Consider the following 23,495-nt stretch of genomic DNA (forward strand, 5'->3'; position numbering starts at 1 on the left):
AAAACCTCCTTCTCCTCTCTCCCTAACCTGGGGGCTGCAGAGCCAAATAAGCAGACAGGCCCTCCGCTGTGCATGCCAAGGATCTGGCTCTGCCGGCCCAGCCTCCATTTTGCTGCTTCTCCCACAGATGCTCCTTCCATTTTCTAAGCTGGCAGCTTTGACTGGGAGTGGAAGCCGGAGTTGTGCCCAGCACCCAGGGGTTCCTGAGCTGTGCCAAGTCAGGGCTCGGGGGCCAAGTTCTTTCACATCTGGAGGTACTCAAGGGGGCCATGCCCCGCTGGGGCCAGTCCTGCACCAGGGCACCTGCCCCTTCCTTGCTTGCCTCCAGGCACCATGCCTGCTCTAGAGCGAAGAGGCTTGCTTCAGTCCCCCCACCCTTTACATTTGCTCCCCCCCACCCCAGTACACACACACTTCAGAGCTGCTGGGACAAAAGAGTCCGTCCTTCTCAGCAGCCTCTCAGCCTTGCTTGGGACGTGTCTCTTGCCTCCTCCCCCTCCCCTCCCTTGCCTGTCAAGCGCCTCTCACCAGGGACACCACACACACACACACACACACACACACAACACACACACACACACACACACACACATGCATGCACGCACAGGCACACACATGCACACACTTGAGCCACACGCTCTCACACAGATACACGCAGCCCCACACACAGGCAAACACAGCTATCCCTGCAGCCTCGCCTACAGAGACACCTCCACGTTCAGAGAGACATCCCCACATGTCCATGTGCACACAAAGGGCCTGGGACGGAAAGGGACTCATGGCATGGAGGGATGAAGCTCAGGCAGCTGGGCACATGGGCCCCCTCGACATAGATTCACAGGAGCTCCAGTGCCTCCCTCCACACACCTTAACATACATACACACATACACACATATGTCCCCCCTACGCAGAGCACCGTGCCCCCTCCTCCCCTCCTGTGGAGACATACACCATACACAGCCCCCGCAGAACCTCCCGCCCCCTGCCAGACACAGAGACGCTGCTAAACCCCCACACGGAGACAAACCCACAGGAAAATGTGCCCCTCCGCCATACCTTCACCTCCTGACACACACAGCTCCTCCCAATCCCCCCCAAATGGAGACCCCCCAAACAGACACACACAGAGAAGCATACATTTCCAACCGTCTCTCCTGGTCCAGGTGAAACCCTGGGGCTCAGTTTCCCCCAGCTCGAAGCCTCCAGGAACCCCTGCTGCACCCCCCAGGCCTCTAGGCCCCACTCTTCAGCCCCCCTCGGTTGCCCCACCATCTCTCCACCACCCACCACCCCCCACCACCCCCCGCCACTGCTGGTCCATACCTGCTCATACCAGTCCCGGTTGGTACAGGTGCACTCGGGCCACCAGCTGGGGCCACTGCCGTTGAGTTTGGGGGTGCTCTTGCCCGGGACTGGCTTAGGGGGCACTGGCCCCACATCGCGGCCGGTGGGGATGAGCTTGGCCTTAGTGCGGGGGGTGGGGGTAGCCCCAGCCTGGGAGGGCAGGGTCTGAGAGCTGTAGCCCCCATAGCCTCCGCTGGCTCCGTTGCCCCCACCTGGCCCATAGGGGTCGGGCACTTGCCAGTCCCCATAGCCAGGAGGCTCCAGGCGCCGCAGGGCAGCCAGGCGGGTCACCTCATAGCACTCGGGGCACTTACAGCAGTGCTGGTGCTTGTGCATGGCACTGCCCCCCGCCGCCCGGACCCCCCAGCCCACGCCGGTTTCCACACCGCCGCCGCCGCTGGGCTCCCGGGCACACTCACACTGCTCGGACCAGGAAGGAGGGGGCACCCGTGGGGGTGCTCGGGCGGAACGGGGCCTGGGGCCGGGCGGGCGTCCCGGGGCTTCTGCCCCCACGCTGCCCCGCACCCACGGCTCCCCCTCCAGCACTGGCGGCTCCGTGTCGCCCGTCGTGGCTCCTGGGCCAAGGCCCAGCGGCAAAGAAGAAGCGGGAGCCTGGGCAGAGGCTGGGAGCTGAGAGGACCGCTCCTGCACTGGTCCCCAGGATGGATCTGAGTGGAGTCAAGAGCATCTCTCCCTGGCTCCCTTCTCAGTTGATTCCAGCCAATCAGCGTGGAGAGTCAGGCAGCGGCAGCGGCAGCGGCAGGAATGCTAAACAGCGGCTCCTTAAAGGAACAGAACCAGTGGCGCCCCCAGGCTCAGCCCCAGCTCCCCAGATATCTGGGATATCGCCGACCCTAAAGCGGGGATGGAGGATTTGGGCCGCGGGTGAGCTCAGCCCCCGATTTAGTGCCCTCCACATCTCCGATTTCAGCCTGTCCTCTGCCCACTCCACCCCACCCCACTTCCAAGAGGGAGTTGCATGGAGATGCTCAATGGGTCCCTGGGCTTGCTCTGAGCTGGGGCTAGCAGAAGTAAAGACTTGAAACAGCAGAACGGACCGAAGGGACGTTGGAGCAGGGTGGGGAAGGTGATCTTTCTTAACTGGGGACCGAGGAAGAGGGCGGCATATGTGGCTACTCTCCTGTCAGTGCCTCCTCCTCGGGACTATTGTTCTCTCAACCTCTAGGCCTGAAATGACCGCAATCTCACACTTGACCTGCTTCCATCACTAGTGAGGAACCTCAACCCTAGAACAGGAGGAAAGGAGAGCTCTAAGCTCTCGTCCCTGGCCCACAGGCTCCTGTGTCCTTCGCCCTACTCCTACGGTTATGATGGGAGAAAGAGCTTCAGGGTGCCAAGAGGAAAGAGAGTCCAGGATGGAAGGAAAGGTAAGAAGAGATCTGAAGTGACAGAAACCATTCCAGGGGACCTGGAGAAGAACTTGGGAATACTTGTCCAAGGACATCTCCTTAACCTCCCCCGCTCAGCTTGTTGGGGGCCGGAGGCAGGATGACATGCAGGGAAGACTGTCTTTTTTGCTGTACTTGTTTTGTCCTTAGCTACCAATTATCGAGCCTTTACAAAGTCCTAAGTGCTTTACTTGCCAACAAACTCCCTACCAAGGTGCTACTATGCTTATCTTAATTTTACCAATCAGGAAATTGAGACTCAGAGATATTAATATAGCGGGAAGTGACCAAATTGGGACGCAGACTCTGGCTATTTGATTCAAACATCCATGCTCTAAACCATCCTGGTACAACAGGTCTATTCCAAGTTCTCCTGTAGAATGTAGATCTCAGTTCAATTCAACAAATACTCGTTGCACACTTACTCTAGGCGAGACCTTGACCTAGGTCCTGGGGATACAGAAATTCATTCCTAATTCAACAAACATTGATGTAGCACTTGCTCTGTGCAGACACTGTTCTAGGATTTGGGGATCTAGCAACACACAGAGCAACATTATATCAGGTTGAGGGAAGTATAGAAACCTCACCTCCCTTTAAATATCTGCACAGGTTTCCATTTGTAGTATAGTATTGCATGGCATTGTAGGGAAAGAAAGAAAAGTCAATCAGAGAAGAGGGTGTTGGGAACGCCGGGGGAGGACACCGCACTGCGACCATCTTTCTTCAAGTTTTTTACCTCTACATTTTAATACGAAAATTTTCAAGTGTACAGATAATTGAAAAAAAGTTACAGGGAACAAATGCCACCTGGATGGTCATTAGCATTTTGCTACACTTGCTTTTATCCTGTGTCTCTCCTCCACATGTTCTCTCCAGCTTTTCTTAAAAATGAAAATTCACAAACATACAGAAATGTTGACAGGCTAGTACAATAAGCATTTATATATCTTTCTCATAGACTCAGCAACTGGTATTGTCTTGTTATATTTGCTCTATTGATCTATTATGGAGCTGCATTGTTTTCTGAACCATTCAAGTGTAAGTGACAGATTTCATCACACTTCTCCCCTAATACTTCAGCATACATCTTGTATTCTTCTACACGACCACGATATTATTTTGACATCTAAGAAAATTAACAATAATTTCATATCATCCAAGAGCATCAAATGTCTCATCCATATTCAAATTTCTCCAAATTTGCCTTTTATGGTTTTATTTTTTTTTATTTTTTTAAAGATTTCATTTATTTATTTGACAGAGAGAAATTACAAGTACACTGAGAGGCAGGCAGAGAGAGAGAGAAGGAAGCAGGCTCCCTGCTGAGCAGAGAGCCATCATGACCTGAGCCGAAGGCAGCGGCTTAACCCACTGAGCCACCCAGGCACCCGCCTTTTATGGTTTTAACATCAGAATCTAATCAAGCCTTCCCCATCACCTTTGTGTCTTTAAACACTTTTAATCTAGAATAGCCCCGATCTTAAAAAATAAAACAAAACAACTTTTCATCTTGAAATAAGTACAGATTTACAAGGAAGTTGCACAGTACAGAGAGAGCCCATGCACTGCTCACAAAGTTTCCCTCAATGATTACATCTTACATAATTATAGTACAATATAAAAACTGGGAAATTGACATCGGTACAATGTGGGTATAATTCATTTTTAAAAAATAATTTTTTAAAAGATTTATTTATTTATTTATTTATTTATTTATTTATTTGACAGAGATCACAAGTAAGCAGAGAGGCAGGCAGAGAGGGGGAGGAATCAGGCTCCCTGCTGAGCAGAAAGCCCAATGTGGGGCTTGATCCCAGTACCCTGAGATCAGGACCCAAGCAGAAGGCAGAGGCTTAACCCACTGAGCCACCCAGGCACCCCATGATGTGGCTATAATTCTGTGCCATTTTACCATAAGTGGAGATTCCTGTAACAACTGCTGCAACAAAGATACAGAATTATTTGGTCACCACAGAGATCTACCTGTCAACATTTTATCAGGTTGAGGGAAGTATAGAAGGCTCACCTCCCTTTAAATACCTTTACCGTGTCCCATTTACAGTATAGTATTGCATGGTTGTCTTAAATATTTCCTCCACATATATTGAGCTCCACATCAGACAATGTTATATTTATTGCTTCAAGTATCAAACATAATTCAGACACCTTAAGAGAAGAAAAGTCTATTATATGTACTTCCATTTTTACTCATTCAATTCTTTCTTCTTTTCTGATGTTCCAAGATTTCTTCTTTTATCATTTTCATTCTGTTTTTGGGAACTGCCTTTAACCATACTTCTAGGGTGGGTCTGCTGGTGATGTAGTCTCTTAGCTTCCCTTTTTCTGAGGGTGTCTTGACTTCCCCCTCATTTCCAATTAAATGGAATAGATACTTACTAGATAGAGCATTTGGGGTTGGCAGTTCTTTTCTTTCAACACTTGAAATGTGTCATACCACTTTCTTCTGGCCCATAGTTTCTGATGAGAAATCTACCCACATTTGAATTGTTTTTCCTCTGTAAGTAAGTTGTTGTTTCTTTCTTGCTTTTTTCAAGATTTTCTTTGCCTTTGCCTTGCAAAGAAAGAGTTCGATTATGATGTATCTTGGCATGGGTTTCTTTGAGTTTATCCCATTTGGGTTTTGTTCATCTTCTTGAATTAGTAGGTTTTATCTTTTGCCAAATTTGGGATATTTTCAGCCATTATTTCTTGAGGGCTTTTTCAGCCTCACCTTTCTTTTCTCATTCTGGGACTCTGATGATGCAAATGTTAAGTCTTAGGGGATAGTCACCACATGTCTCTGAGGCACTGTACTTTTTTTTTTTTTAAATTCTGTTCTCCTCTTGTTGTTCACATTGGGTAATTTTTAAGATTTTGCTTATTTATTTGACACAGAGAGAGAGATCACAAATAGGCAGAGAGAGAGAGAGAGAGAGAAGCAGGCTCCCTGCCTAGCAGAGAGACTGATGCGGGGCTTAATCCCAGGACCCTGGGATCATGACCTGAGCCGAAGGTAGAGGCCTTAACCCACTGAGCCACCCAGGTGCCCCCAGATTGGGTAATTTTTTAAAAAAAGTTTTATTTATTTATCTGAGAGAGAGAGAGAGAGAAAGAAAATGAGAGCTTGGGGGGAGGGTCAGAAGAAGAGAGAGAGAATCTCAAGCAGACTCCCCACTGAGCACAGAGCCCACCGTGGGTCATGATCTCTTGACCTCAAGATTATGACTTGAGTTGAAATCAAGAATCAGACTCTTAACTGACTGAGCCACCCAGACACCCCCAGACTGGGTAATTTTTAAGGTTCTATTTTCAAGTTCACTGGTTCTTTCCTCTGTCCTCTCCATCCTATTGATAAGCCCATCCACTGATTTTTTTTAGTTTGGTTATTATATTCTTTGATTCTAAAATTTCTTTAGATACTTGATTGTCTCTCCTACTTCTTTGCTAAGATTTTTTTTAAAGATTTTATTTATTTATTTGATAGAGATCACAAGTAGGCAGAGTGGCAGGCAGGGGAGGGCGGAATCGGGCTCCCTGCTGAGCAGAGAGCCTGATGCGGGGCTCGATCCCAGGACCCTGGGATCATGACCTGAGCCGAAGGCAGAGGCTTTAACCCATGGAACCACCCAGGGGCCCCATCTTTGCCAAGACTTTTAAAAAAAAATTTGTGTCAACCTTGTTTGTAATTGCTCACTGAAGCATTTTTTAAAAGAGATTTTATTTATTTATTTGACAGAGATACACCAAGAGAGGGAACACAAGCAGGGGGAGTGGGAGAGGGAGAAGCAGGCTTCCTTCTGAGCAGGGAGCCCAATTCGGGGCTTGATCCCAGGACTCTGGAATCATGACCTGAGCTTAAGGCAGAAGCTTAACAACTGAGCCACCCAGGCACCCTGAATCATTTTTTATGTTGGCCGCTTTAGAATCCTTGTCAGATCGTTGAAAGCTCTCTGTCATGTTGGTGTTGGCACCTGTAGATTATTTCTCATTCAAGTTGAGGGTGTCCTGGTTCCTGGTATGATGAGTGTTTTTTTTTTTTTTTTTTTTAGTACATCCTACACATTTTTGAATATTATGTTATGAGACTCTGGATCTTATTTAAATCTTATCTCTGGTAGGCTTCTTCTGACACTGTTGCCATCAGTGGAAGGGGCCACTGCCTGGTTACTGTCGGGTAGGGACAGAAGTTCATCTTCCCCCAGTGGTGTCAGCCGATACCTGAGGCAGAGGCTCCTCCCTGCTGCTGGGCAGGGGTGGGAGTTCCAGCTCCCCACTAGACCTCCACTGACACCTCTCTGGCTGGGAGGGGTTGAAGTGTCTCTTTCCTGGTCCCCAGGGGGCCTCCATTGACTATGGGTGGGTGGTACAGATAGGGGCAAAGATGGTAGAACAGTAGACTGGGAGGGGAAGAGAGGGAGAGCAGCAGCAGAAGTCCTGAGTCTCTACTAGGTCTCCTCTGACATTCTGATATCATTCGGCAGGGAGAGGAAGCCATGTTATTCTGTGGGGATGGAAGTCCAGGCTCCCTATTCAGCCTTTTCTGACACCACCCCAGAGAGTGTTGGGGTAGTCCAGTAAGAGTAGAGGTCTGGGTTTCTACTTGGCCTTTACTGGCATGGGCGGGGCTATGGTTCTTTTCTGTGATGTTTGGTTACAGTAGAGTGGTTCTTGTTTAAGAGTTTTCTGCCTGGGGGCACCTGGGTGACTCAGTGGGTTAAGCCTCTGTCTTCAGCTCAGGTCCTGATCTCAGGGTCCTGGGATCAAGCCCTGTGTCAGGCTCTCTGCTCGGCGGGAAGCCTGCTTCCCCCTCTCTCTTCGTCTGGTCTTCTGGCTAGAGAAGGCAGGGATTTATTGAGGCTTTCTTTGGTCTGTGCCCATTGGCAGGTCCAGGCTGCTGGCTTCTCCAGCACCAGCCTGGGATATATGAAGCAATGAGAAAACCTAGGGAACTCAATACTTTGAGGTCAGGTCACTGGGTACCTAATAAGTCAGCTCTTTCCTCCTTCTTTCAGTCTTCTTACATTTGTTTTATATTTAATGTCCAGGATTTTAGCTGTAGTTAACAGGAGGAATAGGTAGAAGTTTATCTACTCATACTGGGTCCAGAACTAGAAGTCTGTTACTTTTTTTTTTTTTTAATTAGTGACATTGATGTTCTGAGGCATACAAGTCAGTTGTTTTGCAGACTCTCCTAACTTCTGGATTTGTCTTTTTTTTCCCTCATGGTGTAATTTATTTCATTCCTTTATACGCTATTTTTACTGGAAATTGGAAATTGGGATAGAGGCCATCTTAAATAGTTGGTCAGGGTAGACCTCAGTGAGAAGGTGACATTTGAGCAAAGATTTGAGGGAGGTGAGGAGATGAGCCATACAGAAGGGTATACCTAGTTAGGGAACAGCCAGTGCAAAGGTCCTGGGGAAGGAGTACCCCTGGCTTGTTCAAGGAACAGCAGGAAGGACCAAGTGGCCAGAGCAGAATGAGGGAGGGGAAGAATAACAGGAGATGAGATCAGAGATTTAGTAGGGAATGAGACTGTATAGGGCCTGTAGGCCATTATAAGAATTTGTGCTTTACCCTGAGAGACATGGGGAGCCATTGGAGGGTTTTGTGCAGAGAACTAACACGATCTGACTTGGGTTCAGCAAAATTCTGTGTGGAGAAGAGGCCACAGATGACAAGGACGGAAGCAGTGAGACTGGTTGGGATGCTTCTGCAGGGATTCAGGTGAAAGATGATGGTGGTTTGGACTACAGTGTTTGTGCTGGAAGAGAGAGAAGTGGCTGGATTCTGGATGTGCAGTATCCCCCGTGTTTCAAAAGTTTGCCTTACACCACTTTGCTCCAAAGAAAGACCCGCATCACTAGCTGTTTTCACCAACTGAAAGAAACCCAAAGAGGATTTTTGCTTTTATTTTTTAAAAAGGAGTAAAAAAGTGAAAATAGCATTCAGCATTTGCTTTGCAGTGAGCAGTGATAGAGGCAGCAAATACCAAGAGCGAGCAGCTAGAGCAGCCTGGCCAAGCTCTTTCCTGGGGAACTGCGCCCAGCAGCTCAGCATCTAGTCACCACGGCTTTGAACTGTATCTGTGAGCATCTGTGCTTTATCTCCATTTATTTTGTGCATTCGTTAGCAAGATGTGCCCTGAGGTATCAGAAAAGCCTAAAAGAGGTTATTTTTGGGGTCTGGGAATGCTCAAAATTTTTTCCATGCACATTAATGGTAATTGCTTTTTTGCCATTTCAGCTTATGAAAGGTTTCAGAGGAACCCACATTTTGAAGAGAAAGTCACTAGGATTTGCTGACAGAATGGATATGAGGTGTGGTTCCAAGGCTTTTTGGCCAGCCATGGGAAAGGTGAAACTGCCATTGACTGAGATGAGGACAGCCTTAGGAGTGGCCATTCTGGGGTTGGGGGGGGGTGTGAGGGGAGAGATCAGATGTGTAAATTGGGACATGTTGAGTTTGAGGTATCTATCAGACACCCAGATGGTGAGATGAACAGTAAATACTGTAAACAGCCCTGTCACTGAGGTGCTCCAAGTTAGAGAAATGGAAATGTAGATGCAGATCATTATAGTCCCCATGAGAAGTGCTGTTTCAGAGGGTTGTACAGAAAAGCAGTTACCAACTCTTCTTGTGGGGGGAGGACTTCAGAATTGTTTCACCAAGGAGATCACATTTTTAGTTTGGTCCTGAAGGGTGATTAGGTGTTCATTAGGTAGTGAAAAGAGAGTGGTGTCTTATTTTCTATATTTTAGACCCTGGCACACAACGGTTGCTCACAGACCCAACACAGTCACTAGTCGTGTGACCTTGAAAATGCTCTGAGCTTTAGTCTCTTTGCTTGTGAAATGGAAATAATCACAAGGTTTTTGTGAAGATTAAATGTAAAACACTTCACACATTCCCTGGTACACAACACGTTAAGGTTAGTTATTATTGTTGACTGAACAAATGAATTAATATCTTTTTTTTTTTTTTTTTTTTTTTTACCAAGTCTAGGCTGCGCTGATAACCCAGGAGCTTCAAGTCTTTTATGTGCTCAGCGGTTTGACAATATTGACAAAAAGAGGGCTAGACTCATTTTTCCACATCCAAAAAGTGGCTCGGGAAGAAAGCCCGCTGTAGCCTGGACCCTCTGAACGGCTCCGATTGAGGAATAAGCATTGGTAGGCCTGGAGAGAATGGAGACAGTCAAACACGCCTTCCGCACGGTCCCATCCCTACTGAGTGGTTCCCGCCCGCCCGCTCGCGCGCTCTCTTCCTCTCGCTCGCTCCCTCCCTCCCTCCCTCTCTCTTTCATCTTTTCATTTTTAATGAATATGAGTAAAATCCCTCTAGAACCATAGTGTACTTCTCCCCACTTACTCCGGAGAGACTCAGACTGTACTGGGTTGGCTAGGCTGGGAGCAAGCGGTTAACCCTGAGACGCTTTGACACTTGGCACACACTCTCAACAGCTAGAGCTCCAGCCTGAGGCCCCAGGGAGGCAGGCGCCCCCTACAGGTCCAAAGCGGCCCCGCGCCCCTGCAGGCGGCTGCGGTTGCTAGGCAACCGAGAGACTGCGCAGAGACTGATGCCACCAAAGAGTAGTAGCCGAGGGGGTCCTGGAGAAGGAGAGAGACCAATTCTCATCCCATCCACCGTCTCTGGAGCCCTCAGCAAAATGACCCGGACAGGGCAGCCTGCTGCTGTATGATAATCTGGGCTCATTCTTGAAGGTGGACCTGTATACAAAGAAGACAGATTTTGTATGTGGAGAAACAAGCAGCCTTGTCCCAGAGCCCTCTGGTTTCCCCTGGGAGCTGGAGATTTGGGTCGCTTGAAGGCAGAAGTTTCTGGTTAACAAGGAAGGGGCCATTGCTGTGGGTGTGCATCCTTGATGAATGGAAATTCTAGAAAATTGGGTGTGGGTGGGAATAATCTTGGTGAGTAGTCCAGTAAAGTATCAAGATTTCCCCACCATTCCCAATGTACGGATCAGGGAATTCCTAATTTTTTTTAAAGAAGATTTTATTTATTTATTTGAGAGACAGCGAGCATGAGAGGGGCAGGAGGGACGTGCAGAGGGAGTGGGAGAAGCAGACTCCCTGCTGAGCAGAGAGCCAGACAGGAGTTGGACCCTGAGATCAGGACCTGAGCCAAAGGCAGACGCTTAATGGACTGAGCCACCCAGGCACCCCAGGAATTCCTACGTTAGCCCATTGAAATAAAAAAAAGTCTCCATAGAAACGACAATACATAAAGGATCATTTATATCTTTGCGGAACCAAGTTTCTCAGTGGCTTTCCTGAATTAGATTTCCCTATGGAGTTGGGAGACATCCTGAGGTCTGTTGACCCCTGTGAGTAGGGAACCCAACAAGAGGGAAAGCAAAAGACTAGGCAGGTGGTAAATACAGAATTCAGCAGTTTCCTAGTGTTGTTTCTAGTATGGGGCTAGCAAATTCTCGGCTCTGTTGCCCCCTCTTTTAGGACCATGCTGAAGTACCCCATCCTTATGAGGGCTTTTGGAAACCAGAAAGACACAGCTTTTCTTCCTGGTAACCCAGTATTCTAGCCCAAGAGTAGGTCCAGGCAAGCCAAATCTGTAGCAACAATAACTGTTCTACTTGGAGCTTGTGTCTTCACTCTCAGCTAGTACAAAAGGAGGTTCATTGTGGCAGAACCCCAAGCCATGGCAAACTGAGGGGAGAGCTGTGCCCAGGAGTCCTGTGTGCCTTCTCTTGGGAGTTTCAAGGTAGAGATATTAGGCTTGAGGTATTGGTAGCTAGAGAGGTACTGGTTCAGCCACTGCCTCAGTCCACAATGTCTCCAACAGGGCATGGTGACAGAGGGAGGCTCCTTTCCTCCCTGTGCTTCCAAACTGAACTGGGTCGGGGCTGTGCCTCGGCTCTATTAATAGCCCCCTAGCCCAGCCTGCTAGCCCCAAACCCGGATGCCAGGAGCTGTGAGTCAGCAGCTAAAAATAACGGAGAGCAACGGCACCCCAACCCCAACCAGCAGCTCCCTGAGGCCCTCCACCCTTAAGTTTTTGTCAGTTCCAGTCTCCAGCCGAAGGCCTCATAGAAGTTAAGTGAACCATAGCCGCCCAGTCCTCCCGGGAAGACGGTAAGGATAGGCAGTGGCAGGCTCAGGGCCCACGACTCAGGGGATAGGGGCTTTAGGGTCTGGGATTAGGTCCTGGCATTCCGGCGGTTACACGACTGCTGCGGAAAGCCTGGGAGCTGAGAAGATGATGCCCCGGGGGCTGGACAGCCTGGAGATTGTCAGGATTGGGTCGGAAGGCGAGGGGAGTTAGAGGCTGCTGGGCTGCGAGGCTGGACGCCTGGGAAGGGGCAGAAAAGTAGGGCTGCGGGGCGGAGGTGCGCGCTGAGAGGTGAGAGCCTGGCAGTACCTGACAGGCTGCGCGCCCCGGAGGTGAGGCCGGCGGTCGGTCAGATAGAGGGACGGATCGGGAACAGGGAAAAACTAAGGAAATGCAGCTTGAAAAGGTAGTGTGTGAGGGAGACCTGGCCGTTGCAAGGCGGCGTGGACACCCGAGGAGACTGGGACCAGACAGCAGCCGTGGCGTTGGCTCCCGGTCCCTTGAGCGCCGCCGCCCCGCAGGCCAGGTATGTTGGCTTGGACAGCCGCCTGTGTACGTGTGTGCATGTGTATCCATGGCGGGGGCGGGGCGGTGAGAAGGGAAGGGGCGGGACCCGGACGGAGGGGGCGGGAATACAAATTCAAACACGCTTCCCTCCATCCCGAGACCGGAAGCGGTCAGGGGTATCTTGGGAATCGTAGTTCCCCGGGCTGGGGTGAGAGGGGGCTGCCTTGGAATCGAGTAGGGTCTTGTCCGGAGGGGCTAGTGCCGCCCCCAGGTCCCAGTCTGGCGAGAGGAGAGAACTGAGAACCGAAACTCCTGACCTCGCCAGCGTCTTAATTCAATTTCCTTTCGTGTGGAGACGCGAACGGGGTTGAATGTTGGTGCGGTGGGGGACTGAAGCGTCGGCCACAGAGCCTGCTCCGGTCCTCGGTTTTGCCTTGGCCCCCTCCCTCTCTCTTCTACCGGACTCCTCATCCTAGGTCAGCGCCTCACTGGTTTTAGCCCAGGACCTCACGAACAGCAAACACACTGGGGAACTTGTTCTCGAGGGGAAGGAGAGCCTGGGAACCAGACCCTGCGCGCAGGAGCTCAGAGAGGCGAAAATTTGTGGAAATCGGTTTATACCCTTAGGGTCTAGAGTCAAGGACACAGGTCCCCAACCCGCACGGAAAGCAGGTGGCATTCATACGTCACAGTGACGGCTGACGCGGCCTTCTTCTGGCGGCAGGTGACCACAAGGTGGAGCTACAACGCAACTCTGCAGAGCGTGCCTGGGGGGGGGGGGGGCTCTCCAGAGTGTCCCCCGCGGGGGTTGCTCTACTGCTTCCTCTCTTGCAGCCCTTCGTTGTGGGAGGTGGTCCTCCCGCCTCCAGCCCAAGAACCTCCCCGTAATGACCCCTCAGTGTCATGTCACATGAGGCCGGGATGGAAGGTGCACCCCCCAATCCAAGCTCCCGCGCTGAAAAGATCAGACCGCGACCAAACAGGAGTTACATTCATTTAGTATTAGCTTAACAACGTAGGAGGAGCCAACCAGTCTTGAAGAAAAGTCTGTGAACAGCAAAAAGCCACCTATAGGTGCAGAATTAAACAGCTACATGGGCTCTTAAGTCCCCAGCATCTACGCAAGAAAGCAGTTAAATTGCGGGGGTCAGGAGGGACAGTGAATGGAGTGGGTTTAGTGTTTCCATCATCTTAGTTCTCAGGAAAGGCGGTTCTGTCATCTCCAGTCACTGGTCCAAGCTGGTCTGTCCCTGACACACCCTGTCCCTTCTACACAAGAATAGGTACAGGCAGATCTGAAACATTATCGTGGCAACCTCCTTCCCACTTCCTCTGTTCTAGTTTCATTTGGGGAGAAACCTCCCATGACTGTCTTCCCAGCGACCTCAGGTCAAAACCCTGAGGGGAGTCAGACTCCGTGGAAGCTTGCTGCATGCTCACCATCTGTGCAGAGAGCCCTCACAGTTCAAAACCTTCTGTTGGCCAAGTTTACCCCACCCCATCCCCATTCAGCCACTCTCCCTTCCTTGTTGTTAGTCAGTCCAGACAGGCCTCAGGCTCTGGTTGGTGGGGGTCCAGGGTTGGGCATTCACTCCATTATGAAATTGTTGATCCTGGTCAGCAGCACTGCTGTTTCTAAGCCTAGAGCAAGGGGTGGGGAGAGGGGAGGACATATAGGGAGTGACCAAAAGGCAGGCTAGAGGAGAAGGAAAATGAGGTGAGGGGAGAACGTCCTTACCAGTTTTCTCTCTCTCCTTCTTACATCTCCTAAAGGGAGAAAAGCTTCCCATTACGAGTTCAGCCAGCTTCATGCATGACCTTTGGATCCTAGGTTCCCCCAAACTGCCTTTCCTGGGTTCCAGCCAATTTGGCATAGAAGGAAGGGTCTCAGAACCTCAAAGGAACCACATAGCCCCAACCCTGTGCTCCCAGCAGCATATGTGGGTCTGAATCACCCCCATCCCCGGGACCCTGTGGGGAGAGTGAAGACCCAGGAAACTGAGGCGTGAAGCACTCACCCTTGGAGGAGGAAGGTCCACAGAAGCAACAGGGTGGACACACAGTTGGTGATGACCCACATCATTAGGTAGGTTTGAGGGGGCTACGGGAAGAGGAAGAGGCACCTGTTGGTGGCTGGAGTGCCAAAGGTATTATATGGGGAAGGGCATGGACTACGTAAGGAATAGAAGGCCTGGGTTAAGGAGAAGCGGGGACAGGGGAGGAAGGAGTGGGGGGACAGTCCCAGAGCCCTTACGATGATCCAGACAGGATAACGCATTTGCTGGAGCAGCTGGCAGTCGTTGGTGGTGACTGAATCCACCCCTGCGCACCAGAGCAGGGAAAAGAGCCAGGGCTTGTTCACCACAAACAGGTTCACCGAGACGTTATCCTGGTGTAGTGCCCTGTGGAGGTGGGAAACGGGAACATCAAGGGTCATGGGGCACGAGGCACAGAAGGCAGCCCCTGTCCACGGTTGAGTCTACAGCCTTGCTGCCAAGGAACTATCAGTTTGATCTTTACACAGCAGCCCCTGACCAACGGTGATTTTTTTGCATGACTGCACTTTGCCTCCTGGTGGGGCCCACCTCCAGATCCTAGCTTTTCCATTTGGGGCCCCCAAATGTGTGTCTCCTCTTTGTCCCACGACAGTCCTTGGGAGGTCTGAGGAACAGGTGACCATGTCCCCAGGCCCAGCAGCTCTAGTTCCTTTAACCCGAGGGCTGGGGGACCTGCCTGCTCCTTCCCTTGGCCATCCAAACCTTGCCTAAGCTGTCCTTGCTTCAGTTTCTCAGTGTTCTTTTCCAAGTGTGGGGGCTTGCCTCTGAACGTGATATCCCAGGTGGGCCTGGCCTAGCTTTGAGTACAGCAAAACCCCTCCTGGCTTCTGGGCACGATGCCTGCGCTCAGGCAGCCCAGGGTCGGGTTGGTTTTGGCAATGTCACATGCCACCGATGACTCAATATGCACACTATTCAATCAAAGCCCCGGTCTCTCTCACACATGTTCCTGCTGAATGCCAGGATTTTTCTTGTCTTTGTTGCAACCGAACTTCTGTTGGACCGCAGATTGGGGTCTCTGCATCTATCCCTGTTGTGTTTTCCTCTCGGTACATTTGGTCTACGGTCTTGGAGCGTGTGGGCCTTTTGGGGCCCCGATTTCATCACCAGTGTATACATTACTGATTCATGTCTTTTGGAAACATGATCCATAGTTGAGGTTGGCTAGCGCAAGACCAAGGGAGGGCCAAAGCCAATGTCGTGTCTCCCTCCACAGTGACAGCTCTGGGAGAGGTCCTTGAAATACTTGGATTACTGGGCTATCATTCAGGCCATGGGTTTTTTTTCCCCCTCCGCGACCGCAGGGACCTTATAAGAGACCTTGGCAACTGCATGATTTGCAGTCTATCCTGTTTACTGGCTCGGTCTGCTTCTGGGGCCCAGCTCACATCTGGCACTTTCTCGTCTCTTGCCTGGACCTATTCTCTCTTGCACTTATCTCTTTGGTGAAGAAGGAAAGCTAAAACCATTCTTGTGGCCTCCAAGGGCCTACCCAGTTTGACTCCTGCCTACCTCCCCAGCCTCAGCTTCCCCTTCCTTCGGCTGCTGTCCTTGCTCTTGCAGCTCTTGTCATCATTCAGGATCTCCATGTGACTGGTCAGGTCTCAGCCCAGACAGCACGTCTTTAACGACTTTTCACAATGTGGCCCCTCTTGAGCCCTCACTCCCAAACCTGAGGGCTCTCCTTCATCTCCCCATCTCACTATCTCCATATCACCCATCACTATCTACTCTGTGTGTACTTTGTTTGGTTTATGATCTGTCTCTTTCGCTGGTATGTATGCCCAAAACCTGCACAGGGAGTGCCTGACACAGAGTGAGTGTTAGATATATTGATAAATATTTGTTGTATGCGTGAATAAATGAACAGCTTCTGTCCTCCCTGAGTCGTCTCACCCTGCCATGGAGCTTCCTGGGGTCCCCTTGGCTCCTTTCCCCTGGCACTCACTTGATATCCAACAGTGGCAGGTCTTGGTAGGGGAGGTTGAGAAACTGGGGCCTCTCAGTTCTGTTGCTTCCCTGCTGTCCATATATCTGGCGCATTCTGGGGGCCCGCTGTTGGACGTTGGCCCGATCTTCATCCGGTAGCCAAAGGACCTGTGGTTCAGGGAAGATGGGCGTGAAGCTGGGGAGAGTTTGGGGGTTCCAGAACCAGGGGGCGGGGGAAGAGAGGTCTGACCACAGAAGGGAGTATATGAGTTGGGGTGGGCCTCAGGAAGGCAGTGGCTGGGGAGAGGGGCAAGAGGGAGCACTTGGGTCCTGGCAATATCACCATGGCTTGGGGCACCCTTGCACTCAGCACGGTCTCCAAGGTCTGGTTCACAAATGTGTCATGGTATGTGTGATTTCGTGGGGGGCGACGCAAGTCAAACATGATGGAAAGGTTAAGGACTGCGGCTTCCTTCAGCAGCTCTTCCAGCGTTGGTACTGTCTGGTTCTCAGCCTCCTTCCGATCAGGGCCTGAAAGCCGCTTGGCCCCCCAGAAGGGTTGCCTCTGTAAGAACAGGAAAATTATTTTAAGACCAGAAGGAACCTTTAGGCCATTTCCATTTTCACTCATTTTTCCCACTTGGCACCCAGCTTCTGTGCACCTCTGAGCTACAGTCTTTCTTTCTCTCAACTTGTGGCCCTTTCCAGACCATCTAACACCTTACTCTGTGACACCCACCTCCCAACCTTCCACCCTCCCAGTTTCCTTACTTCCTCTTTCCTGCTACATTTTCTCTTTGGTCTCATATAGACCTCTGGGGTTTTGACCCTTTGGTTTCCTCCCAGTCCATCAACCCTTTTCTGCCACACCTACATCCTCTCCTACCCTTGTTTCATCCACAGCTTGAGTGACTTTTCCACAGCACCCTCCACTCTGTTCCTGCCCTGCCTGCCCCCCCCCCCACCAAAATCCCAAACTCTGATTCAACTCTCTAATTGTCTGCCTCCTCCAGACCTAGAATTGGGGGGCAGAGCACATCGTGTGGACTGTCACTTTAGTCCTTTTTCACCTTTAGCGCCACTTCATCACCATTTTTTTTAAAATCTCTATGCCCAATGCAGGACTCAAATTCATGATCTTGAAAGTCGAATGTTCTGATGACGGAGGCAGCCAGGTGCCCCACTTAACCATCCTTTCACTTGTTCTTGTTTTGCTCCTTCTTCCATCACTAGTGGCTGTTCCAAACCTCTGCCACTCTCCTCTCATCCCCTTGTGATCAACAAATGACTTACCTCCTAATCACCGACATGGACAAAGCAAAGCTATCTAATACCTATTAAGCATTGACTATGTGCCAGGCAGTGTACTTTATGTACTTTATGTATATTAATTTCTTTGATCGTCCCAAGGTACTGTTATTTTTTTTTTAAGATTTTGTTTATTTATTTGACAGAGAGAGATCACAGTAGTCAGAGAGGCAGGCAGAGAGAGGGAGAGAGGGAAGCAGGCTCCCTGCTGAGCAGAGAGCCCGACATGGGACTCGATCCCAGGACCCTGAGATCATGACCTGAGCCGAAGGCAGCGGCTTAACCCATTGAGCCACCCAGGTGCCCCCCAAGGTACTGTTATGATGCCTGTGTTACAGATGAGGAAAATGAAGCCCAGAGAGACTAAGGAATGGAGCCCAGGCTCACACTAGCTAGCAGGTGGTGAAGCCAGGAGTCAAACCCAGACAGCCCCGATCTTGATCCCTCTGACATGTCATCTTACATAAAGTTCAAATGAAAAACCAGTCAAGTTGCAAAGGAATATATGAAGTGATCCTATTCATGCAAAATGAAAAGTACATGTGTGTACATACATGTATATGGACACATGGAATTATGTGTCCAACTGTTAGTGATGAGTATCTCAGAAGTTGGATTATGGGAGGTTTTTCATCATTTAGGTTATTTTTCTGATGCTTAATTTTTTATGAGGAATTACTTTGATAATCAGGAAAAGAGAAACTGAAGAAATAAAGTACCCTTAATGAATATTTTCTGTTACCTACAGGACCGAGCCTGAACTGGGTCTGGCATTCAGAGGCCTCTGAGACCAAACCCTTGCTCCCCTTGCCAGTCCCACCTCCTACTGCTCCCATGAATTTTATCTCTCCGTTGCACTGAGCCAGTTGTGTCTGCTGGAAACACTTCTTCATGTCTCTGTGCTTTGCATATGCTCTTCATTCTGACTAGAGTTGTAGTCCCTGCTTTCCCCACCTTAAAAACTATTGTCACTTCATGTGCCATGCAGGACTTCCCTCTTGGGAAACCACTCCTGATCCTCTCCCATGCCTACTGAGCCAAACAGCAGCTTTGCTCTCTCTTCTATTTACTTACCTACTTATTTATTTATTTTCACCTTTTATTTATTCATTTGAGAGAGAGAGAGAGCACGAGCAGAGGGTGGGCCAGGGGGAGGAGGGGGGGCGCGGGGGGAGTAGCAGGCTCCCTGCTGAGCAGGAAGTCTGATGTGGGGCTGGATCCCAGGACTCTGGGATCATGACCTGAGCCCAAGGCAGACACTTAACCGTCAGAGCCACCCAGGTGGCCCTCTCTCCTCCCTATTTTGTAAAGGTCTTGTGATCACTCTAGCTTTCCTATTCTGATAGCCTGTTGGCTCAGCAGTGTCCTGTCTTTGGAGGGAGTGACTTGCAGGCAGAGACTGGATACCTGTAGCTCAGCACAGGGCTCAGAAAATACTTATTGATGAATGAACTTTCCCCCAAGTGGCCCTACAGGTGGTTGCCTCTTCTGTGAGGCTGTCTTTACCTCTAGGAACCAGGTCCCGGCATTGAGCTTCTTCAGTTCGGCGCAGGAGAAGTCGCTGCTGTGGGAGGAGGTTCGGGCTGGGAACACAGAGGCCACATCTGTGGTCCGGCTCAGGTGCTCATCATGCATGAGGAAGGGGATCCCATCAGAGCTGAGGGCACAAAGGGGGTGGTCAGAGGGCTGAGCTCTGGGACGGCTCATCACTTCCCAAGCTCCCATCCTGCATCTCTCTGCCCCCCAGCTTTTCTCACCTGACCATCACATCGGTCTCAAACACAGCGGCTCCACATTCAGCAGTCTTCCGCAGGGACATCAGGGTGTTCTCGGGGGCCAGCTGGGCAAGGGAATTGACAGGGAGGTAGCAGAGAGGGGTGGGAGCCTGGGAGCTCACAGGCCTGATGCTGCAGCCTGGAGGAGCAGACCCTCCCCACCCTGCCAGCATCCCCCTCAGCGCTCACCATGGGGGCGCCTCGGTGTCCCACCAGACCAGGCTTGGGGGGTAAGTCTCTGGGCTCCATGATACAGGGTGAGGAGATGCATAGTGGGGCCAGGTAGACGGCCAGGGAAACTCCAAAAAATAGGAACAGCAGCAGAGTCTTGGGACCTGTGGGGAGTGGGGGATAGGCTATGGAGAGAGGGTGGTGGGTGAGCTAAGGCAGGATGGGGGGTGGGCAGAGAGCAGAGGGCAGGTGCAGTAAAACAGGCAGCAGGAGGCAGAAGCATCAATAGCCAGTGGGGGTATGTCAGGGAGTGGAGTTGGCACCTCTTCGATGGATACGGTAAAAGGTGTCAGCCACGGGCCAGGCCAGGAGGGTGATGCCAGCAACTGCTCCGATATGAAGGAATGGGGCTGTGGCCTGTGGAGAAGAGTTCTTCTCTCTAGTGCCCCTCCTAGGTCCTGAGTCTAGAGCTACTCGCAGCCCTGGGGATCAGGGGGTTGGACGCAGGCCAAGGCTCCCACCTAGGCAATGGGGATCAGTCACTCACCTGCAGTGACAGACGTAAGCTACGCCATTCCTGCTGCCATTGGACATCCAGTCCCACAAGGCCAGCGGCCACAAGAAGCATAATGAGCAGCAGCAACATCTGGGGGACCGGGGGTAAATGGGTCCTTCTTTGTCAACCAGGGCTCATGGCTCCCCAGGTTGCGCCCCTCCCTCTGCCCCCCACCCACACTCTGTGACAACAGGACCATTTCTTTCCCATTGACTAATCCACATTCCTTCTTTCACTCAACACATATTTACTGGGGTTCAGGTCCTAAGCTTGAGTCCATAGGTAGAATACACGTGTAGAACTGGCCAAGTGCCGGGCCCAGGGCCCCCCTTTTCCCACTCACTCCCATCCCCAACTCTACCTTGTGGACACTGTGCAGATGCAGAGGCTGGCCACAGAGCCGCAGGAGCAGGGCCAGGAGCTGGAGGCAGAGGGTGGTGGGAGTAATGAGGCACCCAGAGGGGTCCCTGAGATGGGCTTCCCAGGCTGATGCCTCCCCACTGCCCTCCCCTGGGTGGCTAGGGAGAGAAGCTGAGCAGGAAGGGAGGACTGAGTTGGGGGGTGGTTAGATGGGCCGCTCCCTGACCCACCAATAGCAGGGATGCATATGTGACAAGTAGAGAGATGACCAGCAGAAATGCCAGGGACCAGTCCATCCAATGTCCCCAGTGGTGGAACAGGAATCTGTGGGAAGGGAGAGGAAAGTGCCTGAGTGGGGGTGTGTGTGTTAATAGTGGCCTAAGGGGAGTTGAGGTGGATGGGCCCAGAATGATGACCAGAAGGGAGTGAGGGGAAGCCCTTCATGGGGCCAGGGGCCCAAGGATTTGATGGGGGTGGCGGGTGTGGGACGTGGACTCTGTGGAGGAATTTTCTAAGGAGGTTGGGCAGCAGGGAAGCTGGGCAGGGCTGGGGACGACTGAGCACCCAGGGATCCCAAGGTGGGGCAGAGATTAACGTAGAGGCTGAGGAAGGAAGGGGTCCATGACACACTCATTGAAGTTGTGCAGGTCATTGAGAAGGATGAGCCCGATGTACAGCCAGCCCAGGGAGAGGAGAAAGGTGAGGAAGAGCAGGCCAAACCAGATACAGTCGCACTGCAAAGGGGCAGGAGAGAAGCTCACAGCCGATCCTCACTTCTAGCTCAGAGTCCCCAACGGATGGCAGCTCAAGGGGGCTTCCTGCCAGGCGTTGGGCTGCTCTGCTCTGCGGGCAGAGAGAGGTTTTCTTCCTGGGGAGAGAAAGCCCCTTCCCCCCAGCTGCCTCTGAGCACACTGGGCCTCCTTATCCCCTCCAGGCGGCCTCTGCCTTGGACTTCCGGTCCCCCCCCATCCCTACTCCACCTTGCTGGTTTGCATCCTCTCTTTGGGGCATTTCCTCCAGTGGCAGCTATACAGGCAGTGGAGGCAGCGGGCCCAGACGGAGCAGCAGCCGGGGGACTCGGCCATGGTGAGGGCCTGGGAGAAGGGACACTCAGCCATCAGGGACCCTGGCAGAAGGCGGAGCCCAGCCTCCCTCCCAGCATATCTGAGGAGCTGGGGGTGGGGAGGAGCAGAGGCCTGGGCCGCTGCTCAGCAACGGGAGGTCATGGGGCTAATGACCTAAATGCCAGATTGGACAAGGACCTGAGCCAAGGGAGGGGGATAATCTTTGGGTTCATTCTTTCCCTTGAATCTGGAGACCTGAAAAGTCAGTGGGAGACCCAGGAGGTCCAGCCTCTTTGCAGGAGGGATGCGTACCCACCCTCCCCAACTCCTCCCTGGTTAACAGCATCCATCTAGCTCTGGGGATTGCATGCTTGCCCAAGGGTAGGGGCTTGGGAGAAACTGCCTTGGGTGGGGCAAATTCATTTCGGGCAAGTTGAGGCTGATCTGGCCAAGCTTCAGGCAGCCCCAGGGTGGGGAGCCTTCCACCCCAGGAACCCAGAGTAACCTGAAGCGGAGATTCTAGTTCTGACCTGGGGCTAAGGAAGGCCCCGCAAGTGGGTCAGTTGCTATGGATACAGAGATTGCATACACCACAAAGCCCTGTCTGAAAAGATCCTCAATCTCCAACTCCCAGGGGGCAAGGGGCACTGTCAGTGAGAGGAAGATTGGAGGGCCACAGGTTGCCTGGGTCTCCTCCCAGCCTTCCAAAGGAAACATTTTCCTGTCCGCACACACCTGGAAAATCCAAGCTCTTTCACCCCAATCGTGTCCCTTCCTGCCCAGTCATTCTGCCCAGTCACCCCCCACAACCCCAGCCAGGAACCCAGTCTCCACCTTTTCCCTTTTCGGGGCCCCACCCTCTGAGCTCACTTGGGTGAAAGTACAACAAATACTGGTCAAAGGTGTGTGTGTGTGTGTGTGTGTTTGCGCGGGTGCACCCTTGAGCGTGGTGGGGGGCGTGGTGGTGTTGGGGCCCCAGGATTGTTAGACCTTGTGCTTTCGGGTCACACTGAGACCTAGCTGGCTTACTGATCCCCGAACTAGGCTGGGTGTGTATCCTTCTACCTAAGAGGTTGTGCGATTTGTGTCAGCCTTGGTATGTGTGAACGCACTAGTGGCTGTCAGTACTAATGGGTTTCTAGACGGCTTCGAGTGTGTAGAGGAACCCCTGAATATACCCAGTGTGTGTGATCTGAGGGACACAAGCCCTTGTCATCTTGTCCCCCGAAAGCTGTAGAGTCTTAGAGGGGGACATAGTGGCTGGTCCCCGAAAGGAGGAGGGTGTGGCTGCTCTTGAAACTGCCCTCCTTACCCCTCCGGGGCCTTGGGAAAGGAGGATTAGGGTGCGGAGTGGAGGGGTAAGGGGGCTGTAGCTAGGGAAAGGAAAGCTCTCCCCTCTCTGAGACCCTTCCCAGGGGGAAAAAAAAAACCCTAAAGAGAGTCCCCTGCTTCTTTCCATCCTGGGACTGGCTTCCAGTAGCCTGCCTGGGGCTCCATCTACACTTCTGCCTCCCTTCAGGTCCTGCCCTTGTACCCCAGACAAGGTCTTCCAGAGTCCCACCTCCCTCCAGGAGCTGTCTGTAGGCTGGGGTCAGGATCTGAGTAGCCTTAAAACCCCAATCAGGGAAGTTGAGCAGGGGTGCTGCTCCATCCCTGGACCCCAGCCCTACAACCGGCTGGTGGGAACCGGTCTCCACCCCACCATTCCCGCCTGTCACCCCCAGCCTTCCCCAGCCCTCACACCTTGTCTCAGCGGCAGCTCTGCTCAGCTCTGTGCTCTGCTCTGCTCTGCACTGCTTCCCAGCTCCTCTCCGAGTTTGTCTGTCTCCTCCCTCTTCTAGTCCTTGGCTCAGCCCCACCGGTCAAACAGGTGGCACTGTTGCCACCTACAGGAGGCTGCGTGGCTTATGTCCGAAAGAGC

At 51.8% G+C, this 23,495-nt stretch overlaps 3 protein-coding genes and 1 long non-coding RNA gene across 9 annotated transcripts in view; 2 read left to right on the forward strand and 2 right to left on the reverse strand.

Annotated features, from left to right (window-relative positions):
• Positions 1–1,991, reverse strand: part of DLG3 (discs large MAGUK scaffold protein 3) — a 53,296-nt gene extending 51,305 nt beyond the window's left edge. For 3 of the 4 annotated variants that reach the window (XM_082716168.1, XM_082716167.1, XM_082716166.1), the window contains exon 1: positions 1,325–1,783. In XM_082716168.1, the coding sequence (XP_082572294.1) occupies positions 1,325–1,681 (357 nt within the window). In that variant the 5' untranslated portion in view covers positions 1,682–1,783. Of the gene's footprint in view, positions 1–1,324 lie in introns of all 4 variants that reach the window. The other variant, XM_082716169.1, reaches the window with a different exon arrangement.
• Positions 1,686–10,103, forward strand: LOC309855659 (uncharacterized protein). Its single transcript, XM_082716238.1, has 4 exons — positions 1,686–2,230; positions 2,642–2,733; positions 9,004–9,077; positions 9,763–10,103. Exons 1-4 carry the CDS (start codon positions 2,008–2,010, stop codon positions 9,770–9,772), a joined length of 399 nt encoding a protein of 132 aa, XP_082572364.1. The 5' UTR covers positions 1,686–2,007; the 3' UTR covers positions 9,773–10,103.
• Positions 10,104–12,294: 2,191 nt separating this feature from the next.
• LOC309855662 overlaps positions 12,295–23,495 on the forward strand; it is a 38,143-nt gene continuing 26,942 nt past the window's right edge. The window contains exon 1 of the long non-coding RNA XR_014306929.1: positions 12,295–12,373. This is a non-coding gene — a long non-coding RNA (uncharacterized lncRNA). The remainder of the gene's footprint in view (positions 12,374–23,495) is intronic.
• On the reverse strand, positions 13,335–23,442 carry GDPD2 (glycerophosphodiester phosphodiesterase domain containing 2). Of its 3 annotated transcripts, none has more exons than XM_082716174.1 (16): positions 23,318–23,442; positions 21,491–21,604; positions 21,141–21,244; positions 20,741–20,834; positions 20,512–20,571; positions 20,142–20,240; positions 19,918–20,011; positions 19,613–19,758; positions 19,406–19,488; positions 19,155–19,305; positions 16,684–16,905; positions 16,360–16,508; positions 14,609–14,756; positions 14,373–14,455; positions 14,093–14,121; positions 13,335–13,995 (listed from the first exon to the last, which is right to left on the reverse strand). In XM_082716174.1, exons 2-16 carry the CDS (start codon positions 21,593–21,595, stop codon positions 13,943–13,945), a joined length of 1,620 nt encoding a protein of 539 aa, XP_082572300.1. In that variant the 5' UTR covers positions 21,596–21,604; positions 23,318–23,442; the 3' UTR covers positions 13,335–13,942. The 3 variants fall into 3 exon arrangements, with proteins under 3 accessions (XP_082572300.1, XP_082572299.1, XP_082572301.1); XM_082716173.1 differs by having other exon boundaries at positions 14,093–14,205; XM_082716175.1 differs by lacking the exon at positions 14,093–14,121 and having other exon boundaries at positions 13,335–14,050.

This window comes from Mustela nivalis, assembly GCF_964662115.1.
Source record: "Mustela nivalis genome assembly, chromosome: X".
NCBI classification, from domain to species: Eukaryota; Metazoa; Chordata; class Mammalia; order Carnivora; family Mustelidae; genus Mustela; species Mustela nivalis.

Excerpts from the sequence above, each read along its gene's own strand:
- LOC309855659 (XM_082716238.1), top strand. The coding sequence starts at position 2,008 with ATGGATCTGAGTGGAGTCAAGAGCATCTCTCCCTGGCTCCCTTCTCAG. Across the intron at positions 2,231-2,641 it reads ATGGAGGATTTGGGCCGCGG|GCTCCTGTGTCCTTCGCCCT; the intron begins GTGAGCTCAGCC and ends CCTGGCCCACAG. Across the intron at positions 2,734-9,003 it reads AGTCCAGGATGGAAGGAAAG|CTTATGAAAGGTTTCAGAGG; the intron begins GTAAGAAGAGAT and ends TTGCCATTTCAG.
- GDPD2 (XM_082716173.1), bottom strand. The coding sequence starts at position 21,595 with ATGGCCGAGTCCCCCGGCTGCTGCTCCGTCTGGGCCCGCTGCCTCCAC. Across the intron at positions 19,759-19,917 it reads TTACCGTATCCATCGAAGAG|GTCCCAAGACTCTGCTGCTG; the intron begins GTGCCAACTCCA and ends CACTCCCCACAG. Across the intron at positions 16,509-16,683 it reads CAAGGGTGCCCCAAGCCATG|GTCCTTTGGCTACCGGATGA; the intron begins GTGATATTGCCA and ends CCTGAACCACAG.